Source organism: Dunckerocampus dactyliophorus, chromosome 2 (genome assembly GCF_027744805.1).
Source record: "Dunckerocampus dactyliophorus isolate RoL2022-P2 chromosome 2, RoL_Ddac_1.1, whole genome shotgun sequence".
Taxonomy (NCBI): domain Eukaryota; kingdom Metazoa; phylum Chordata; class Actinopteri; order Syngnathiformes; family Syngnathidae; genus Dunckerocampus; species Dunckerocampus dactyliophorus.
This window is the reverse complement of record NC_072820.1, coordinates 12,502,898-12,520,951: the sequence shown is the minus strand read 5'-3', so window position 1 is coordinate 12,520,951 and position 18,054 is coordinate 12,502,898. Positions and strand designations below refer to the sequence as shown.

The window sequence follows — 18,054 nt, the reverse complement described above, 5'->3', positions numbered from 1 at the left end:
AAACTAGCATGATGTTGTTGTTAAAATGCGACCAATGTTAGCATAATTCTGCCGTAATAGCATATAACACGTCGGTTATGGTTTTGGCGCTCATTTGACAGCCCCAATTTTAATACAAAATATGATTTGTGGATATCAATATTTTGTAAATGTTCTGGTAAAACAGGCATATTCTGTTTGGTTTGAAATACGCTGTGAAAATTAATGTAAATAAATGAGTAGCTCTCGGCCATTTTCATTTTGTAAATGTAGCTCTGACAAGAAAAAAAGTTGGAGACTCCTGTTCTAGATTGATAAACTATCGTTTCGATAAAACACCATCTCAACATCTTTTGCCACTTTCATATCTCATAACCATTAAAAAAAATGAATAATTCACTTTAACACAAAATTAAGCTTAGGCCTTTATTCAGCAGTTAACTAGTATGATTAGCACTAGCAGCTAACATTACCATCTTTACTCTTATTATCAAATGGGACACAAACATACACCAATCACAGAAGATCCAATGTCCTTTCCCCCCCCACAAACAGCTGCTTCATATCAGGTAAAATGTAAAACATATTTAGTGTAAACCTGGCATTATTGACAAAAATAATTTTATTTGATGAATGCGTATCTTTTAGCTGAAAATGGCACAACAAAGTGGGAAAATACTGCAAGAAGTTGTGTGGAGCTATTTGGATAATTAGCTATTTTGATAACTTGTTACATTTTGACAAACGTTACATGTCCAAAATTATTTATACACTTTCTCAACGACCAATAATCTAATGTATAACTGATTAGAATGTTCTAGATTGAACATTATGCTAGATGTTACTAGTATTGTAAGAAAAATGTTTTACAGCCCTTTGCCACTTTGTCTTTATTGTTTTCCAGTAAGACAAAGACACCACTGAAGAAATGAAAAATTACTTCAACTTCAATTTGGTCTGGATATGAATAATTTCGGGCCTATCTTTAGCTAGTTAGTGGCTAGCACCAACGGCTAACGTTAGTTTCTTCACACCCTGTTCCTTCTTATCAAATGCACAGATGGTACACAAACGTATGAGATACCAGGTCAAATTATATTATCCTATTTAGCGTTGTGTCTGCAGACCTTTACTAAATGCCACCAAAACATTACACAAAGTTTACAGTTGACACCAGGGTTCACTATTATGGGTAGCACATCTATGTACAGTATATGTTTTTCTTTACAGTGATACACAGACCCACATCAGTCAGTGATGTGTCCGTCATCCTTGGAGTCTATCAACTGGCACCGACGCAAAGTATTCAGCTAAAAAGGGTCGAAATGTGACGACCCGGTTCATCCCCAAAGGTCCACTCCAGCCTTGTGGTCAGTTAGTTCAGTGAGATTGTTTATCGTTGGAAGGTACTTCTTCGGGTCCCCCAGAAAAGGAGACGAAGGAGGCTGGTTGAAGTGACCCATCAGGAAGATCCCTATGGTACCGATGAAAAAGACCAGAGCCATGATAATAAAGCAGATCCTGTCGATTACCCTGGCGACCAGGAACCACTCTTCATTCTCCTGCAGGATGACAAATATGAGAAAAGGTATGAAGCAACATAATGAATCAACAGTACCCTACATGCCAGTCCCAATACTTTTGCCTATACAGTATTGTATTGTTATTACATTAAAAAACTTACATTTTGAAAGTTGTTGTGCTGCCTTGTCGTTTCAGCGATGTGTTTGCACGACGCCACGCATTGCTTTAGTTCCGGGGCAGCTTTTGCCAAACTCACGCTAAGCCGTTCCGCTGTTCCACCCTCCAGGCCCTTGTCTAGATGTAAAACAACCCTAATATCAATGCCTTCATCAAAAAAATGTCCACAGCAGCACCCACAGCTCGTTGAGAAGAGAAATATAGTCAGCCCTCGCAACCTCACAATTAAAATTTCACGTTTTTTCCAAAATATATTGATTAATAAATAATGCTGTTTCGTGGTTGAATATACATATTTTTTTAAATATACATATTTAAGCAAATGTTACACGTTTCCCTAAATTAAGCATTTTCAATCGGTTAAATGAACTAAAATACTTAAGAAGACGTGAATGTAGTATTCTACGTATTCTCAAGTGTCAGTTATTGTTTGGTGTACCAATACCAATAGGAGTTTAAAATGGAAAAAAACATTTAAAGTTTTCTCATAATGCATTTTGTGTGAGCAAAGCATTTCATTGGACGACAAGCAGCATAGAAAATGGATGGATGGATGGATGGATGGCTCTGCAATGTCGCCTCTGTCCACCAGAGGGAACCAGAGGAGCCCAGAGGGAGGCTGGCGTCATTGCAGCCCCAATGATTGCGTTGGCTGTTTTTTTTTTCATTTTAAACTCATATTGGTACATGTTTGTATATTTCTCAGGTATACCTTTTGAGTGTTAATTTGCTGTGTGGTGGGGTTAGTGTTCTTTCTAAGATGACACTGTGAGTCAGACTGTTATATTGTTATACTGGTATATATAATGACCTCCTGCGATTTCCAGTGGGTTGACTAGCTCGTTGTGAGTGTACTGATAACTCGTGATTGGCTCCTGCCAACGACGGAGCTGACGTTTCCTCACATACTTGCGAGCGGCTCAGTATTTTAAGAATTAGTATTAGTTCTGAAGTAAAGGAGATGTCACAAGATTGGAACTTAGCCATAAATTAGCCGCACCGCTGCATAAGCCGCAGGGTTGCAAGTTTTATACACCACCGGAAATCACAGTAACTTTCTTCGCCGTCGCCACATGTTAACAAAACCATAAAAAATAAAAATCTAACTGCCGTGTTCTATAACTTACACAGACACATCTACACTTTCGCCTCTTCACTAGATTTGTTGCTAGTCTCTTTTTTGAAGAAGAGTATCTAGAAGGGTCTGATTACTCACTAAATATAGCGACAATGCTGCCGAGTTGGCCACACTCATCCCTCCTGCTACATCTTCTTATTCTCCGGCAGAACAGGTGCATATGAGGTGTGTTAACAAGCAATCTTACACAGACGTGTAATGTATTTATGAACAAGGGCGAACAGGTAGCACCAAATCTTTGCGGCGGCACGCCACAAATAAATGAATGTATGGGAAACACTGCATGAGACAAATGGTCAATGACTCATGGACAATTAGTTGCTTGATTTGTTTTTCCACCAATGTTGCTCACATTTTACAGACATCTTCTTGACAGTCCCCTGAAGGTGCGAACTAAATTACGTAGTGACTCAAATAAACACCCTAAAGTTACAGTGGGTATTCTGTAGACAAATGTGAGAAATTTCAAGTCAATACGAATTATGTGGGGTTTAATAACAGCACCACCATGTGGTGTACTTGTCAGAAAAACACTGGCACATGCGAGACAGTAGGGGTGCATGCTTTTGACAAATTTTCTCTCTTTTTTTGTACAGCGGGTCAAGAGTAGAAGAGCTAGCTTACACACACAAATACACGTTGTCATGAACATACTTACTCAACTTCTCAAATACTGACTTTATCAGTCCATTTCTCTCTTTGAGTCGGGCAAACATGAGTTCAGTCCGAGCTGTTTTTAAAGTATATTCCTCCGCCTTGCTGATGAGCGTCATCGAGCTGCGGCGTCGACAGGGGGCCAGAAGCACATTATTCCCGTCAACGACATTAGCGTCGCTATTGCTAATCTGGGCGGCGGCGCTGGTTTCGGAGGAGGTGTCATCATTAGGCGCCCAGGGCTGCATTCGCATCCTCAGCAGTCGAGGCAGAACGTTCAGAAGGAGCTGAAGGCGACACCAAACAGATCCTCACTTGAACACACACACTTTGGTATAGAGACAGGGACAGGATGAAACATGGAACAAAACCAAGACACAGTGTGGGGAGGCCATCTACCTCGACCAGCTGGTTAAGAGGGAGTCAGACCATCGAGAAATATTGAAACTAGAAGAAAACAGAGGTCATAATGCACAATAATGGCACTAATGTTCGTATATAATACTATGTAATGGTGATGTAACTAGCAATGGGACGACTGCTAATATTATCATACAGAATATGAGATGAAAAAAGTCTAAAAAAGAAAAGTTGTCTTATATTTTAGAGATTTACACAGTGGATCCTTGCACTTTCGCAATTCAGCATGCACAAATTCACAGATTTTTTTATTTTTAAAAATCTCAATAAGAATAAGTCTTTAATGATATATAAATGTGATAATACAATAACACTGTTTTTACTATTTTTGCATTTTTATGTCTTCATTCATAATGGTTTTTCCTCAAGCATTGAAATTTCGTACTTTGTTCTGTGATCCATGAACGCACCATAGTTCTGTGCGGTGATCATGGCTAAACCATGATTCCACTTCCATCTGTTCATCGACATCTTTTGTTATCATTCGTTACGGGTAAGTACAATTCATTTGATACTTTAAAAGCATTTTGTGCATATTTTATTAAACCTGGATTGACCATTTAGTGTTTAGCTAGTGAACAATGACAATTGAAGACAGACGGTTCTGGAGCTGAATCTAATATAATAATTCCAGCAGTCTCCTTTATTGCAAAGGTTTATCGGAAATCGGAGTAGAAGGTCAACGTCAAGCTAGCAGGAATGTTTGGAGGGGTGTGTCAAAAACTGACATTTTTATAGGCGTATCAATTACTCGCAGATTTTCACCGGTAGTTGTGGAATGTAATTCCCCCGAAAAGCGGGGATCTACTGTGCATGTGCCAAACTATTTCTTTCCAAGCCAGAGCTTTTCTTAATGTCACTCACACACACCAGTGACCTGTTTTTGTTTTTTTTTTAATTTACAGTAGGCATCAGCACCATGCGGTGAAATCTGGAAAGATGTACATAACAGCCTCACCTTCCTCACTCTGTCTGACATCATGTGAGTGTTTGGAGTTCTCAGGGAAACGTTGAGAACGATCACGCAGTTCATCACCACCATGGTGGTCACCGACATCACAAACATCAGGTACCTGCGGTAGAAGATGAACATTTATGGTAACATTTAAATACAGTGTCTCAGCTGAAGTTAGTTAGGACTTGCTTTCCAATAAGAGGAACTGCCTTTGACGTCTCTGGAACCTTCTTGGCGATGAGGAAAAGAAACACTGTTTGGCCCAGAAGAGTGGCAATAGACATGGTGCACTTTTGACCACCAGCTGCAAAACAAACAATGCACATTTTAAGTCTGAACAGCCAAGTTTTTAATAGAATAAATACAAAATGAATACCTTTAGCAGGTAGGTAGTACACAAGCAGGCCAAGAGAGGAGAAGAGCACGCAAGGAGCGATGATATTGATGACGTAAAATAGAGGCTTTCTCTGGATGATGAGGAAAAAGACCACTTCCTGGAACTCCAAGTCGTCTTTTGTATACTGGCTGTTGATCACCTTCTTAGCTGGCCTGTGTTTGATGACCCACTCTCCATTTTCTAGCAAAAACAAACAAAAATACAGTGGATCCCCACAATTTAGTGATTCAGCATTCAGATTTGTTAAAAAAAAAAAAAAGAAAAAAGAAAGACCAACTATGTGTAAAAAAAAATGCACAATTTTATGGCGTATCAGTTACTCTGTGATTTTTGCCATTTGTTGATGTTCCCCGAAAGATTTACTGCAATTTGTAATTTTTGCTCCTTCAAGACTATTTTCCTCAATTACTGTGTGCTGACATACAACATGAGAAAAATATCTTTAGAACAAAATCTAACACATAAATAATATATTTTTAAAATCGTGTTTGGCGTCAGCGAAATAACAACCTGCAGGTCACTGGTGTGTGTGGGTGACAGGAAGAATGCCCTAAATCACTTGGGGAGACGTTGTTTAGCGGCATCTGTCTGAATAAATACAATAAATCTCTAATAATCAGATGATATATTATTATTATAATAATAATAATAATATTAGATATAATAATATATAAGACAACTCAACTTGACAAATATATGACTTTTTCTAGTGTAAAAAATACAGTTTTATATTCAGTATGATGATATAAAGTATGCAGTATCCCAATAATTGTGACATTACATCAACTGTAAAGCAGGGACATTTTCGGTGTAATTGTAAAAATTAAATTGTTAATGTAGATGTTATGCTCCTACTCTGTTCTTCGTTTTAGAGGCTGAAAGAAGTGCGCATATGGTTGCTTTAAGTGCGATGTGTAGTCATTTGTTGTACCTGTAAAAGCTTCAGGGTCAATATCGACCCACTCCAGCGTGTGGTTGTCCTCTTCTTTGAGAACCAGTTCAATCTCATTGGCACTGTAGGTCTGGGAGCTGCACACAAAGACAAGAGATATGGTCTGTCAGCACAATGAAAAAACAAACATTTATTTCCTTTCACGAGACAGCAGCGTGAAAAGAGGCTGTGAATGGTACTTTTGTCCCCACTTTGGACATCCAAGTTCTATCGCAGCACAAACAAAAGCTGACATGGGAACATGCGGCATGTAGCCAGGATTCTAGAAAGCCTGGGAGGTTCTAAGTCAAGATTTCTCAGGAGGGTCCAAGCCCCCTTATATTTGAGTAACCCCTATAAAGGTCTGTCTTTGAGTTTTGTACATTGGAGTTGAGAAGAGTCGTACTTCTGCTGCTGCAGCCTCTTCTTCGAGGTTTGACATAAGGGACCATCTATTAAAATCATCTCTAACCATCATGTTACATTCAAAATCCCAATTAACTTTAATGAACGTATTGTTAACTAGCAATTCCCTTATAGTAGAACCATAAATTGGTGATTTACTATAAATTATTACATGTAAAGCCTTAAAAAAACAAGTCCCATCCATTAATTTTCTACACCGCTTGACCTTACTAGAGATGCGAGTACGCTTGAGCCTATTCAAGCTGTCTTCGGGCGAGAGGCGGGGTACCCCCTGGATTGGGCCAGTCGCAGCCAATTGCAGAAAAACCAAGTCCATTGATAAAATATAATAAAAACATCTTAAAATCAGTTTCCTCAAAATTTCTATAATTAAAATCCATCCATCCATCCATCCATCTTCTACCGCTTATCCGAGATCGGGTCGCGGGGGCAACAACCTAAGCAGGGAGGCCCAGATTTTCCTCTCCCTGGCCACTTCGTCCAGCTCCTCCCGGCGGATCCCGAGGCGTTCCCAGGCTAGTTGGGAAACATAGTCTCTCCAACGTGTCCTGGGTCTTCCCCGAGGCCTTTTACCGGTCGGACTTGCCCTGAACACCTCCCCAGGGAGGCGTCCGGGAGGCATCCTGACCAGATGCACAAGCCACCTCATCTGGCTCCTCTCAATGCGGAGGAGCAGCGGTTCTACTCCGAGTCTCTCCCGGATGACAGTGCTTCTCACCCTATCTCTAAGGGAGAGCCCAGCCACCCTACGGAGAAAACTCATTTCGGCCGCTTGTACCCGCGATCTTGTCCTTTCGGTCGTTACCCAAAGCTCATGACCATAGGTGAGGGTATGAACGTAGATCAACCAGTAAATTGAGAGCCTTGCCTTTTGGCTTAGCTCTCTCTTCACCACAACAGACCGATGTAGAGTCTGCATCACTGCAGACGCCGCACCAATTCGCTTATCGATCTCGCGTTCCATCCTTCCCTCACTCGTGAATAAGACCCCAAGGTACCTAAACTCCTCCACTTGGGGCAGGATCTCATCCCCGACCTGGAGATGGCATTCCACCCTTTTCCGGGCGAGAACCATGGACTCGGACTTGGAGGTGCTAATTCTCATCCCGGCCGCTTCGCACTCGGCTGCGAACCGATCCAGTAAAAGTTGAAGTTCACGGCTTGATGAAGCCAGCAGGACCACATCATCTGCAAAAAGCAGAGACTCAATCCTGCAGCCACCAAACCGGAACCCCTCAACGCCCTGGCTGCGCCTAGAAATTCTGTCCATAAAAATAATGAACAGAATTGGTGACAAAGGGCAGCCCTGGCGGAGTCCAACCTTCACTGGAAACGGGTCCGACTTACTGCCGGCAATGCGAACCAAACTCTGACACCGGTCATACAGGGAACGAACAGCTTGAATTAGCTGGTCCGATACCCCATACTCCCGGAGTACTCCCCACAAAATTCCTCGAGGAACACGGTCGAATGCCTTCTCCAAGTCCACAAAACACATGTAGACTGGTTGGGCAAACTCCCATGCACCCTCAAGGACCCTGCTGAGAGTGTAGAGCTGGTCCACAGTTCCACGACCAGGACGAAAACCACACTGCTCCTCCTGAATCCGAGATTCAACTATCCAGCGGATCCTCCTCTGCAGAACCCCTGAATAGACCTTACCAGGGAGGCTGAGGAGTGTGATTCCACGATAGTTGGAACACACCCTCCGGTCCCCCTTCTTAAAAAGGGGAACCACCACCCCGGTCTGCCAATCCAGAGGCACTGCCCCCGATGTCCACGCGATGCTGCAGAGTCGTGTCAACCAAGACATGCCTACAGCATCCATGGCCTTAAGGAACTCCGGGCGGATCTCATCCACCCCCGGGGCCCTGCCACCGAGGAGCTTTTTGACAACCTCGGCAACCTCAGCCCCAGAGATAGGAGAGCCCACCGTGGAGTCCCCAGGCTCTGCTTCCTCATAGGAAGACGTGTCGGTGGGATTGAGGAGGTCTTAGAAGTATTCTTTCCACCGATCCACAACATCCCGAGTTGAGGTCAACAGCACACCATCCCCACCATACACGGTGTTGACTGTGCACTGCTTCCCCCTCCTGAGACGCCGAATGGTGGTCCAAAATCTCTTCGAAGCCATCCGGAAGTCGTTCTCCATGGCTTCTCTGAACTCCTCCCATGTCCGAGTTTTTTCCTCAGCGACTGCCAGAGCCGCAGACCGCTTGGCCTGCCGATACCTGTCAGCTGCTTCCGGAGTCCCATGAGCCAAAAAGGCCCGATAGGACTCCTTCTTCATCTTGACGGCATCCCTCACCACTGGTGTCCACCAACGGGTTCTGGGATTACCGCCACGGCAGGCACCAACCACCTTACAGCCACAGCTCCGATCAGCTGCCTCGACAATAGAGGCACGGAACATGGCCCATTCGGACTCAATGTCCGCCACCTCCCTCAGAACATGGTCGAAGCTCTCCCGGAGGTGGGAGTTGAAACTCCTTCTGACAGGGGACTCTGCCAGTCGTTCCCAGCAGACCCTCACAATACGTTTGGGCCTGCCAGGTCTGACCGGCATCCTCCCCCACCATCGGAGCCAACTTACCACCAGGTGGTGATCAGTTGACAGCTCCGCCCCTCTCTTCACCCGAGTGTCCAAAACATATGGCCGCAAGTCCGATGATACGACCACAAAGTCAATCATAGAAGTGCGGCCTAGGGTGTCCTGGTGCCAAGTGTACATGTGGACACCCTTATGCTTGAACATTGTGTTTGTTATCGACAATCTGTGACGAGCACAGAAGTCCAATAACAAAGCACCGCTCGGGTTCAGATCAGGGGGGCCGTTCCTCCCAATCACGCCTCTCCAGGTCTCACTGTCGCTGCCAACGTGAGCATTGAAGTCCCCCAGCAGAACAAGGGAATCGCCTGAGGGAACACTCTCCAGTAGTAGTAGCTAGTTTCTGTAGCTGAGGATTGGACCGCCAAGGTCCCCGCCTTCGGCTGTCACCCAGCTCACTCTGCACCCGACCCCTTTGGCCCCTCCCATGAATGGTGAGCTCATTCGAGGGGGGACCCATGTTGTCTCTTCGGGCTGTGCCCGGCCGGGCCCCATGGGCGTAGGCCCGGCCACCAGACGCTCGCCATCGTGCCCCTCCTCCAGGATAATTAAAATCTAAATTCACTATTGTACTTTTCTTTGGTGCCTGGTAGTTGTTATCCCGAAAAAGGTCATTAGACGGCGCATAGCACAGGAGAAGAACTACAGAAGAACGCATTCTAAGCCACCAATGAAGAACAAATATCGAATACAAGCAACATCTTATCTTACATTTTTGGTTGATTTATATTCTTCTAAATACATGAATGTAAGTAAAGTAGTGTGAAACTGTTTTTTTAATGTCTAGACCAGGGTTCCTCACATTTGTCCAAAGGCCACAGCAGATACTGGACTTTGTGAGGGCCAGGTGGGTTCGGGTGGTGGTACGTATAAAGTATTATATTTCGTGTTTTACTAGAACACACTACAACACTAGAATGTCAACTGGGGCGAGTCATTCCAGTTGAAGTATTCAGATATTATGTTGGCGTGTTGGCTTGTCACTTCTGCTCATGTGATGACGACGGGGCCGGTGACGTCATTGTTTTCAGAAAGTAGCGGTTTGCTTGTTTAAATAGAAACGACAAGCCGGTATTATCAGATTTTCCCACACTGGAAGCCGTTTTCAAAAAATACTGTTTCAGGGCACCCAGAACGCAATTTCCATGTGGACGAAAGGCTGAAGCTATAAAATACTTTGCCGTTTTGACCTGAAAACATTTCCATCTGAACAGGCCCATCGTGAAGGAATAACAGCTGCCTTTTGAGGATCCCTGCTATAAGATGTTATCTCCACTCACCGGAACACCATGGTACAGTTCTGCCAGTCAAAGGGGAAATAGTTGACAGTGATGGCACAAGCGCTGCGGTAGATGGCAGGGGGCAGCCACTCTACACAGCCATCAGGAGACACCAGCGCATTGCAGTACAGCGCCACTTCAAACTGTCCGTCCACACTGCACATAGGTTGGGAAATTAACCACAGAAATACTTTATAAGCATTATTTGATTAAACGCATCTAACTTGTTCTCCAGGATCACATCAGGCAGCCAGATGCTTTTTGAGGGGACGCGTAGCTGAGAAGTGATGTTCTTGTACAAAGCTGACCTGGGTGGTTGGTCCCACCTGAGTCTGTAGTCGCACCATTTCTGCATGTCGAAACATTTTGGAGTTAATACTGTGACATTAACTTTTAGACAATAGAAAATGGATTACCAGTTGGATCCAAACACTAGTCATCAGAGCTTCCTCTTTTTCATTCTGAGAGGAGACAGTCATTCATTATCATTCTCGTGTCTTCTGTAAATATGCCCATGCAGTGAAAGCTACAAGCTCACCAGGGAGATAAGGTTGGTCAGTGTCATCTTGATGTCCACCTGTGTGACATCCCCACTGTTCTCCATGGGACGCACATTCTTGTTGTAGCCTTTCATCAGGTCCTTGAAAAGTTCTCCTTCGAGGTTGACTGCAGATGCTATGCACAATGACAGTGAGAGAAAATAGTCAACACTTTGAAGAGAGATTACACTGATGCATGAATTAGTGGTGTGAATTTTGGATAGTTTTAAGGGAACTTGTTCTTTTGGCTCAGATCCCTAAAGGGAGCCGGGTCTTACGGCTCCTCAGATTTTATTGCCGCCGCCCCGGAATCAGTCCGAGAGTGGGGCCGAACCAGGCCAAGGGAAACTTTCAGGCTTTATGTAAATGTATATTAACTTTGGAAATATGGGACATTATTTTATTCAAAAAATAATATACACTTGGAAATCCCCCAGTTTTGGCATGTTTATATTGTTTGTTGCGAGCGGTCCTTGAACGCACCATTGTGCTTGTGCTAACTTTCTCCCACGCAGCACAGACTACTATACTGTATTTTTCCCATCTTTCTTTCACCTCATATTTGATCCCAAATGCTGATACTATGTGGGCATGCATAAAGATAAGCTGTGATAAACTTATTGTGTGCTATTGTGTATATTTGTTTGGTGCATAACCTCAAGTCAATACATGCTCGCACACTACCTGTTACCACACACATCAAACAGCGACATTATAATCTTCTCTCTGTCTGGAAAACAAACTCCAGGCTCATACTGGTGGATGGTGGTGTCATATTTCGCAGGACAGGAGCGAGCGCCTCCTTTGCTTTTATTTAGGCGGGCTGTACTTCCAGCTGGGAGGAAGCGGCAGTCGCTTTACTCATGGTTGCCGCGCACCTGAGTATGGAATCACAGGAGTGCCAAAATTAAAAGGGAATACGTGTGGAAATACAAAGAGAATCTATACTACAAAGATATACAAATGTGGAAATCCAAAGAGAATCAATAATAAAAAAAAAAAATACAAATGTAGTCATAGTCTTTTACCATTTTGTCATTGTTTTTCTGTATTGTATTTGTCTTTTTCACTTGCGTTTTGTCATTGCATTTAGTAAAGACAAAGACAATAGCATGCAAATGCGAAAGACGGGGGAAATTTAAATAAGATAAAATAAGGCATTTACCTCCTCAAGATTGCGCCACACAGCTTCATCCATATCTGCATTCATCAAAGCAGATATAGCCTTGAAAGACTTTTTATATCAAAACTTTCCATGACATCTTCCACCAACAATTGCTCATAATTCTTGTTGAACACCTCTTCTCAATTCATCCACGTCCACCATATTTAAATTGCCCCGGTTTACTTTTGATAAACGTGTATTTGCGTCTACTTTCTGTCCGTGACATTTTTTCCGGGCTCCCGAGTTTCCTTAACTACATAGCCCCTGCAAGCAGAAATCGTGTAATCACGTGTGGAGTAGTCATCATCCTGGCAGAATGACCCGCCCACAGCCTTTGCTGTGGCTATATCTTGTGTGTGTGGCGCAATCTTGAGGAGGTAAATGCCTTATTTTATCTTATTTCCCTCGTCTTTCGCATTTGCATGCTATTGTCTTTGTCATTACTAAATGCATTGACAAAACGCTAGTGGAAAAGACAAATACGATACAGAAAAAACAATGACAAAATGGTAAAAGACTATAACTACATTTGTATATTTTTTATTATTATTGATTCTGTTTACATTACCAAATTTGTATAGCTTTGTATTATAGATTGTCGTTGTATTTCCACACGTATTCCCTTTTAATTTTGGCCCTCCTGTGATTCCATACCTGTGGACAATTAGTAGTGGCTGTTAAAAGGGTTCATTTGTCACGCTTTGCTTGCCGCACTGCTGCCGCCTGTCTGCCTTTTGTCTGCAGTGCACCCCAGCCGGTGAAGGCGGAGACACCGGAGCGCACCTGCAGACAATTAACAACCTGGACTCTTAAGCAAGGCAGCAACAGCACACCGTTGCCAGATTGTACTCCCTGTTCACCTGACCCTTGCTTCCTTACCCTGCTTTCTGGCTCAACACCTTGTCCTGTACCTTACCTGCTCTGTGCTATAGATATTCCTGCTTAGGTTTGCCTGCAGTGTTTTTTCGTTATTGTTCCTAGTTTTTTTTCCTGACAGCCTTCTGCTGTCAGGGTTTTTTGTTAGCTTACCCAGTGAGGATTTTCTTGTGTTGTACTTTTCCCTTAAGGACACTTTTTGTTAAATTAAAATAGTTTTTGCTCTCATTTCTGCGTTGGGATCCTGACCCTCCATCGTGGCTTGCGCCGCCCCTGACATCATTGCTATTATTCCTCGACTCCAAACCGGTGCTGTCACCTAAAGTGTCAACTTACCTGTTGGTACCTCCGGTCATGTTATTTTCTCACAGAGCTTTTTCCCTCTGTCGCCTTTTGTTTGTACCTGTTCTTACATCATTAAAGATCTTTTGTTTGCGCGCCGCCGCCTGGTCTCTGCACACTGGGGGTCAAGCTTCCGACAGCTCCAGCAAACCGTAACAGAATGAACCAGCAAGAAATGACCCCAGCAAGCAGCAATTTTTCTTTTGTTTTTGAAGCGGCCGCTCGATATGAGCGCGTGCTGCGGGACTACGAGGCGGTTTTCCTGGAGACCGGACCAGATCACTCCGCAACACAGGTCTCCTGGATCTGGAGCCCACCTACAGCCCCTTCTCCGCCCTTCTTGCTCTCCAGTGGACGTCTGGAATTTGTCCCTCGAGGCGGGGGCAGCAGTGTCGGCTGTGCGTTCCCCGCTGCACAGCTGCTTCCGGATTTCGCCGCAGCTCTTTCTCCGGCGGAGAGCAAGACTTCGTCCGCCGCGGCTCCTCCTCCTCCGGTCGAGAGCAAGCCTTCGTCCGCCGCGGCTCCTCCTCCTCCGGTCGAGAGCAAGCCTTCGTCCGCCGCGGCTCCTCCTCCTCCGGTCGAGAGCAAGCCTTCGTCCGCCGCGGCTCCTCCTCCTCCGGTCGAGAGCAAGCCTTCGTCCGCCGCAGCTCCTTCTCCTCTGGCCGAGAGCAAGCCATCACCCAGACCCACTCGTGGACCCACCCACTCCACTCGTCTCCCACGGAGTTGCCTCATCTGCCACTTTCGTCGGCTGTGCCGTCGCTGAAACCTTCTCACCGGCGTTGGGGATGCCGGTCCGGCTTCACCGTTTGTGGTGGGGGGTGTGCAGGCGACCCTCCACCAATCCTCCCTTTTGGAACTTTTTGGACTTTTGGAACGTCTGGCATCCGTTCCGCAGGGGGGAGCTTACTGTCATGTTTTGCAGGACAGGAGCGAGCGCCTCCTGTGGTGTGCTCTTCCTGCGGGGAGGAAGCGGCATCTGCTTTACTCCTGGTTGCCGCGCAGCTGCGAACAATTAGTAGTGGCTGTTAAAAGGACGGCGCTGGTACATTGCTATTATTCCTCGACTCCTGACCGGTGCTGTCACCTAAAGTGTCAACTTACCTGTTGGTATCTCCGCTCATGTTATTTTCTCACAGAGCTTTTTCGCTCTGTCGCCTTTTGTTTGTACCTGTTCTTACATCATTAAAGATCTTTTGCTTGCGCGCCGCCGCCTCGTCGCTGCACACTGGGGGTCAAGCTTCCGACAGCTCCAGCAAACCGTAACAGGTGGGTCAGTATTCATTTTATGCTTTTAATTCGATGTGCTTGGCTTAGTTTTACACAATACACTATAAATAAGATAAAGTAGGTCGTTATAACGTTCAAAGACGCTTCAAAGAGCTGGCTCTAAGAGCCGTTTCGTGCGTGAGCGACCGTGATGACAAGAGACCGTCAAAGAGTTGTAAGAGAGCTGTGTAATACTTTGCATGTCATCCTCTGCCATATGAATGTATGAAGGTTTTTGTTAAGTACCATTTATAAGCACTTTATTTACCATGTGGTGACTCTGGAGGAGGGTGTCTTTTCACAATGGACACCATCGTTTTGCATCATGGAAGATAAATGATTACCAGAGTTTTACATCCAGTGCCTGACAAAAGTCTTGCCACTTATTCAAGCTGTATGAACAATAAATAACTTCACTTTTAGTTGCTCATTTGGATTCTGAAATTGCTTATATGAAAGGCAAAAGCCTATAGATTAGGCTTATTATAGCAAAAATAAAGTCTTGTATCATTGTGGAAAGAAGAATTAATATTGTGTATGACTCCCATGAGCATGGAGGACTCCATATCCATACTCTGTCTCACTCTAATAACTACAATAATTGATAAAATCATCTGGAATGGCAAACAAAGCAGTCTTGCACGACTCCCAGACTTCATGAAGATTCTTTGGCTTCGTCTTCCAAGTCTCCTCCTTCATCTAACCCCAAACACGCTCAATAATGTTCATGTCTGGTGACTGGCTTGGCCAATCTTGGTGTCTTGACTTTCTTCACTATCGGGAACTTTGATGTGGAGGCTGAATAGTTTGTCTTCTCTTGTGGTTTGGAAGGTAATGAACAGCATGTATTTTTTGATACTTCAGGCTGCTGATGTTACCATCCACGCTTCAGCTCTCTTGCTCACCCCCATACTGGTTGGAACCGCAAGCCATGATATTCCTCCACCAAACCTGACTGTTTTCTGGATGAATCTTGGGTTCATGCAGGTTCCAACAGGTCTCCTGCAGTATTTGTGGTGATTAGGATGTAGTTTAATGAATGATTCATCAGGAAAATCAAACTTCTGTTACTTTTCCATTGTCCATCCTTTCTGTAAGCTGTGGGGTCTGGCAAATGCAACACCATTGCTTAGTTCTCTCTAAATTCTTGTTGCCCATTACCTTCCAAATTACAAGAGAAGGCAAATTCTTCAGCAGGATGGTGCTCCTTCTCACACTTCACCCTCCACATCAAAGCTCCTGATAGTGAAGAAGGTCAGGATGCTTCAGGATTGGCCGGTCCAGTCACCAGACATGAACATTATTGAGCGTGTTTGGGGTTAGATGAAGGAGGAGACTTGGAAGATGAAACCAAAGAATCTTCATGGAGTCTTGCTAGACTGCTTTCCTTTGTCATTCCAGATGATTTGATCAATTAGTTATTTGAGTTATTGCCGAGACGTATGCATGAAGTCCTCCAAGCTCATGGAAGTCATACACAATATTCGTTCTTCTTACCAAGGCACCCTGACCTTATGTTCTGATGTTGTTGTTGTAGCATGTTTGTGCTTTTAAAGGAAAACTTCATTTCTACCGTACATTATTTGGGTATGCGACAAGACTATGGTCCAAGCACAATCTGACCTTCTGTCCTAATTAAATGATAAAACCCAATTAATAATACAATACTTTATTTTGCTACAATAAGCATAGTCCAGAGGATTTTGCCTTTCATATAAGCAATTTTTGAATCCAAATGAGAAACTAAAAGAAGTTATTTATTGTTTCTCCGAGCTGGACAAGCGACAAGACTTTTGTCAGGCACTGTATTAAAGACTAAGACTTAAGACTTGGTATCACTTTTTTAATCACACGTTATGAAGCCTATACTGTAGTTATGTTTGAACTATGAAAAAGACTGACTGCTCTTTGTAGATTTTCAAAATCTGATAGTTTTGCTTCTGATATAACTGTAGTTAGCTTTGTAGATTTTAAGATTTTTTTCTTTGGATGCGCTTCCCCTGAAGTCTTCCAGTGCCTGAAACCCCTTGATCTAATGAGATCCAATGAAAAAGATGTATCAATGATTCTGCTTTTATAAATAAAATCCAGCAATGCTCATTTAATTATGGTGGTGTGCCCCACGGTGATCTAGTGGTTAGCATGTTGGCCAACACAGTAACAGTCTGGAGATCGGGAAGACGTGGGTTCGATTCTCCCCTGGGCCCTGGGCATTTCTGTGTGGAGTTTGCATGTTCTCCCCGTGCGTGGGTGGGTTTTCTCCGGGAACTCCGGTTTCCTCCCACATACCAAAAACATGCATGTTAGGTTAATTGGAGACTCTAAATTGCCCATAGGTATGAATTGGTATTAATTGGCCTCTCGTAAGCACTCGTAAGTATTAATTGGTGACTCTAAATTGCCCATAGGTATGAATGTGAGTGTGAATGGTTGTTTGTCTGTATGTGCCCTGCGACTGGCTGGCCTGTCGCCTGAAGCTGGGATAGGCTCTAGCATGCCCCCGCGGCCCTAAAGAGGAGAAGCGGCATAGAAAATGGATGGTATTGTGGTGTAGTTTCCATTGGTGTAGTAGTACTGATGTTTCTACTGGGTTCCTTACACTACAATGGCCAACATATAAAAACACCTCTCAGTATGAGGCATTGTAGTTTCATACTACAGTACAGTAATTAACAGATTGTTATATTAATATCTCTGTGATACTGTTGATCAAAAATAACGATCGCTGGCTTTATTGTCATTTTGAATACAGTTCTTCTCTTAGATCTTGCCTAATGTGCTGTGGCGAGTCTATACTGCAGACCGTGTGTCAAAACAAACAGCTACTATGTTGTGTCCATTAAAAAAATGAACACAGCAAACTCCCAACGACATGTACTTGAGCCTTTTCCCAGGCTGACTGTACATTGTACTTAACACATCATAAATATAGCACAGCACTACAGGTAACTCACAAATGCCGCTGTGATGGAATGAAACACGCAGACACAGATTAGTCACAGCAACCCCACTCTTACCTGTTGAAATCATAAATATCCTCATGAGGAGTGACACAGACAGTAGAGAATCCATCAGTGTGTGTGTGAGATCTTGTGCTGTGCTGCCTTACAGAAAACTATGATCACAGACACACATGGACGCTACTTAATGGAGCTGCTGGCATTCTGCATGTGTGTGTGTGTGTGTGTGTGTGTGTGTGTGTGTGTTTCCCAGCACAAGTAGGAGTGTATTTCCAGTACCGCATATCCAGCTGTCACAAGACACAAACACACTGTATTGGCACACTGTTGAGTACAGCGGACTGTCAGTCAGGCATTTACATTTTCGGAATAAAATGAGTGACTGACAAATTTAGCACAGAAGCCAGTCAGGGG

At 43.9% G+C, this 18,054-nt stretch overlaps 1 protein-coding gene across 3 annotated transcripts; it reads right to left on the bottom strand.

Moving 5' to 3' along the window:
* Positions 1-430: 430 nt before the first annotated feature.
* On the bottom strand, positions 431-17,841 carry chrng (cholinergic receptor, nicotinic, gamma). Of its 3 annotated transcripts, XM_054769435.1 has the most exons (13): positions 12,194-12,544; positions 11,785-11,906; positions 11,028-11,164; positions 10,906-10,950; positions 10,714-10,838; positions 10,490-10,645; positions 6,176-6,273; positions 5,224-5,424; positions 5,037-5,151; positions 4,851-4,965; positions 3,477-3,759; positions 1,664-1,797; positions 431-1,541 (listed from the first exon to the last, which is right to left on the bottom strand). In XM_054769435.1, the coding sequence occupies exons 2-13, from the start codon at positions 11,801-11,803 to the stop codon at positions 1,320-1,322; spliced, it is 1,650 nt and encodes a 549-aa protein (XP_054625410.1). In that variant the 5' UTR covers positions 11,804-11,906; positions 12,194-12,544; the 3' UTR covers positions 431-1,319. The 3 variants fall into 3 exon arrangements, with proteins under 3 accessions (XP_054625410.1, XP_054625409.1, XP_054625412.1); XM_054769434.1 differs by lacking the exons at positions 11,785-11,906; positions 12,194-12,544 and adding an exon at positions 17,698-17,841; XM_054769437.1 differs by lacking the exons at positions 431-1,541; positions 1,664-1,797; positions 11,785-11,906; positions 12,194-12,544 and adding an exon at positions 17,698-17,841 and having other exon boundaries at positions 2,679-3,759.
* Positions 17,842-18,054: the final 213 nt, after the last annotated feature.

What these genes read in the sequence shown, in the direction of transcription:
- chrng (XM_054769434.1), bottom strand. Translation starts at nt 17,752, where the DNA reads ATGGATTCTCTACTGTCTGTGTCACTCCTCATGAGGATATTTATGATT. An exon ending in GTACTACCTACCTGCTAAAG is followed by an intron (nt 5,152 to 5,223) that starts GTATTCATTTTG and finishes TTTGTTTTGCAG; the next exon opens with CTGGTGGTCAAAAGTGCACC. An exon ending in TGTCAGACAGAGTGAGGAAG is followed by an intron (nt 3,760 to 4,850) that starts GTGAGGCTGTTA and finishes TGTCGCCTTCAG; the next exon opens with CTCCTTCTGAACGTTCTGCC.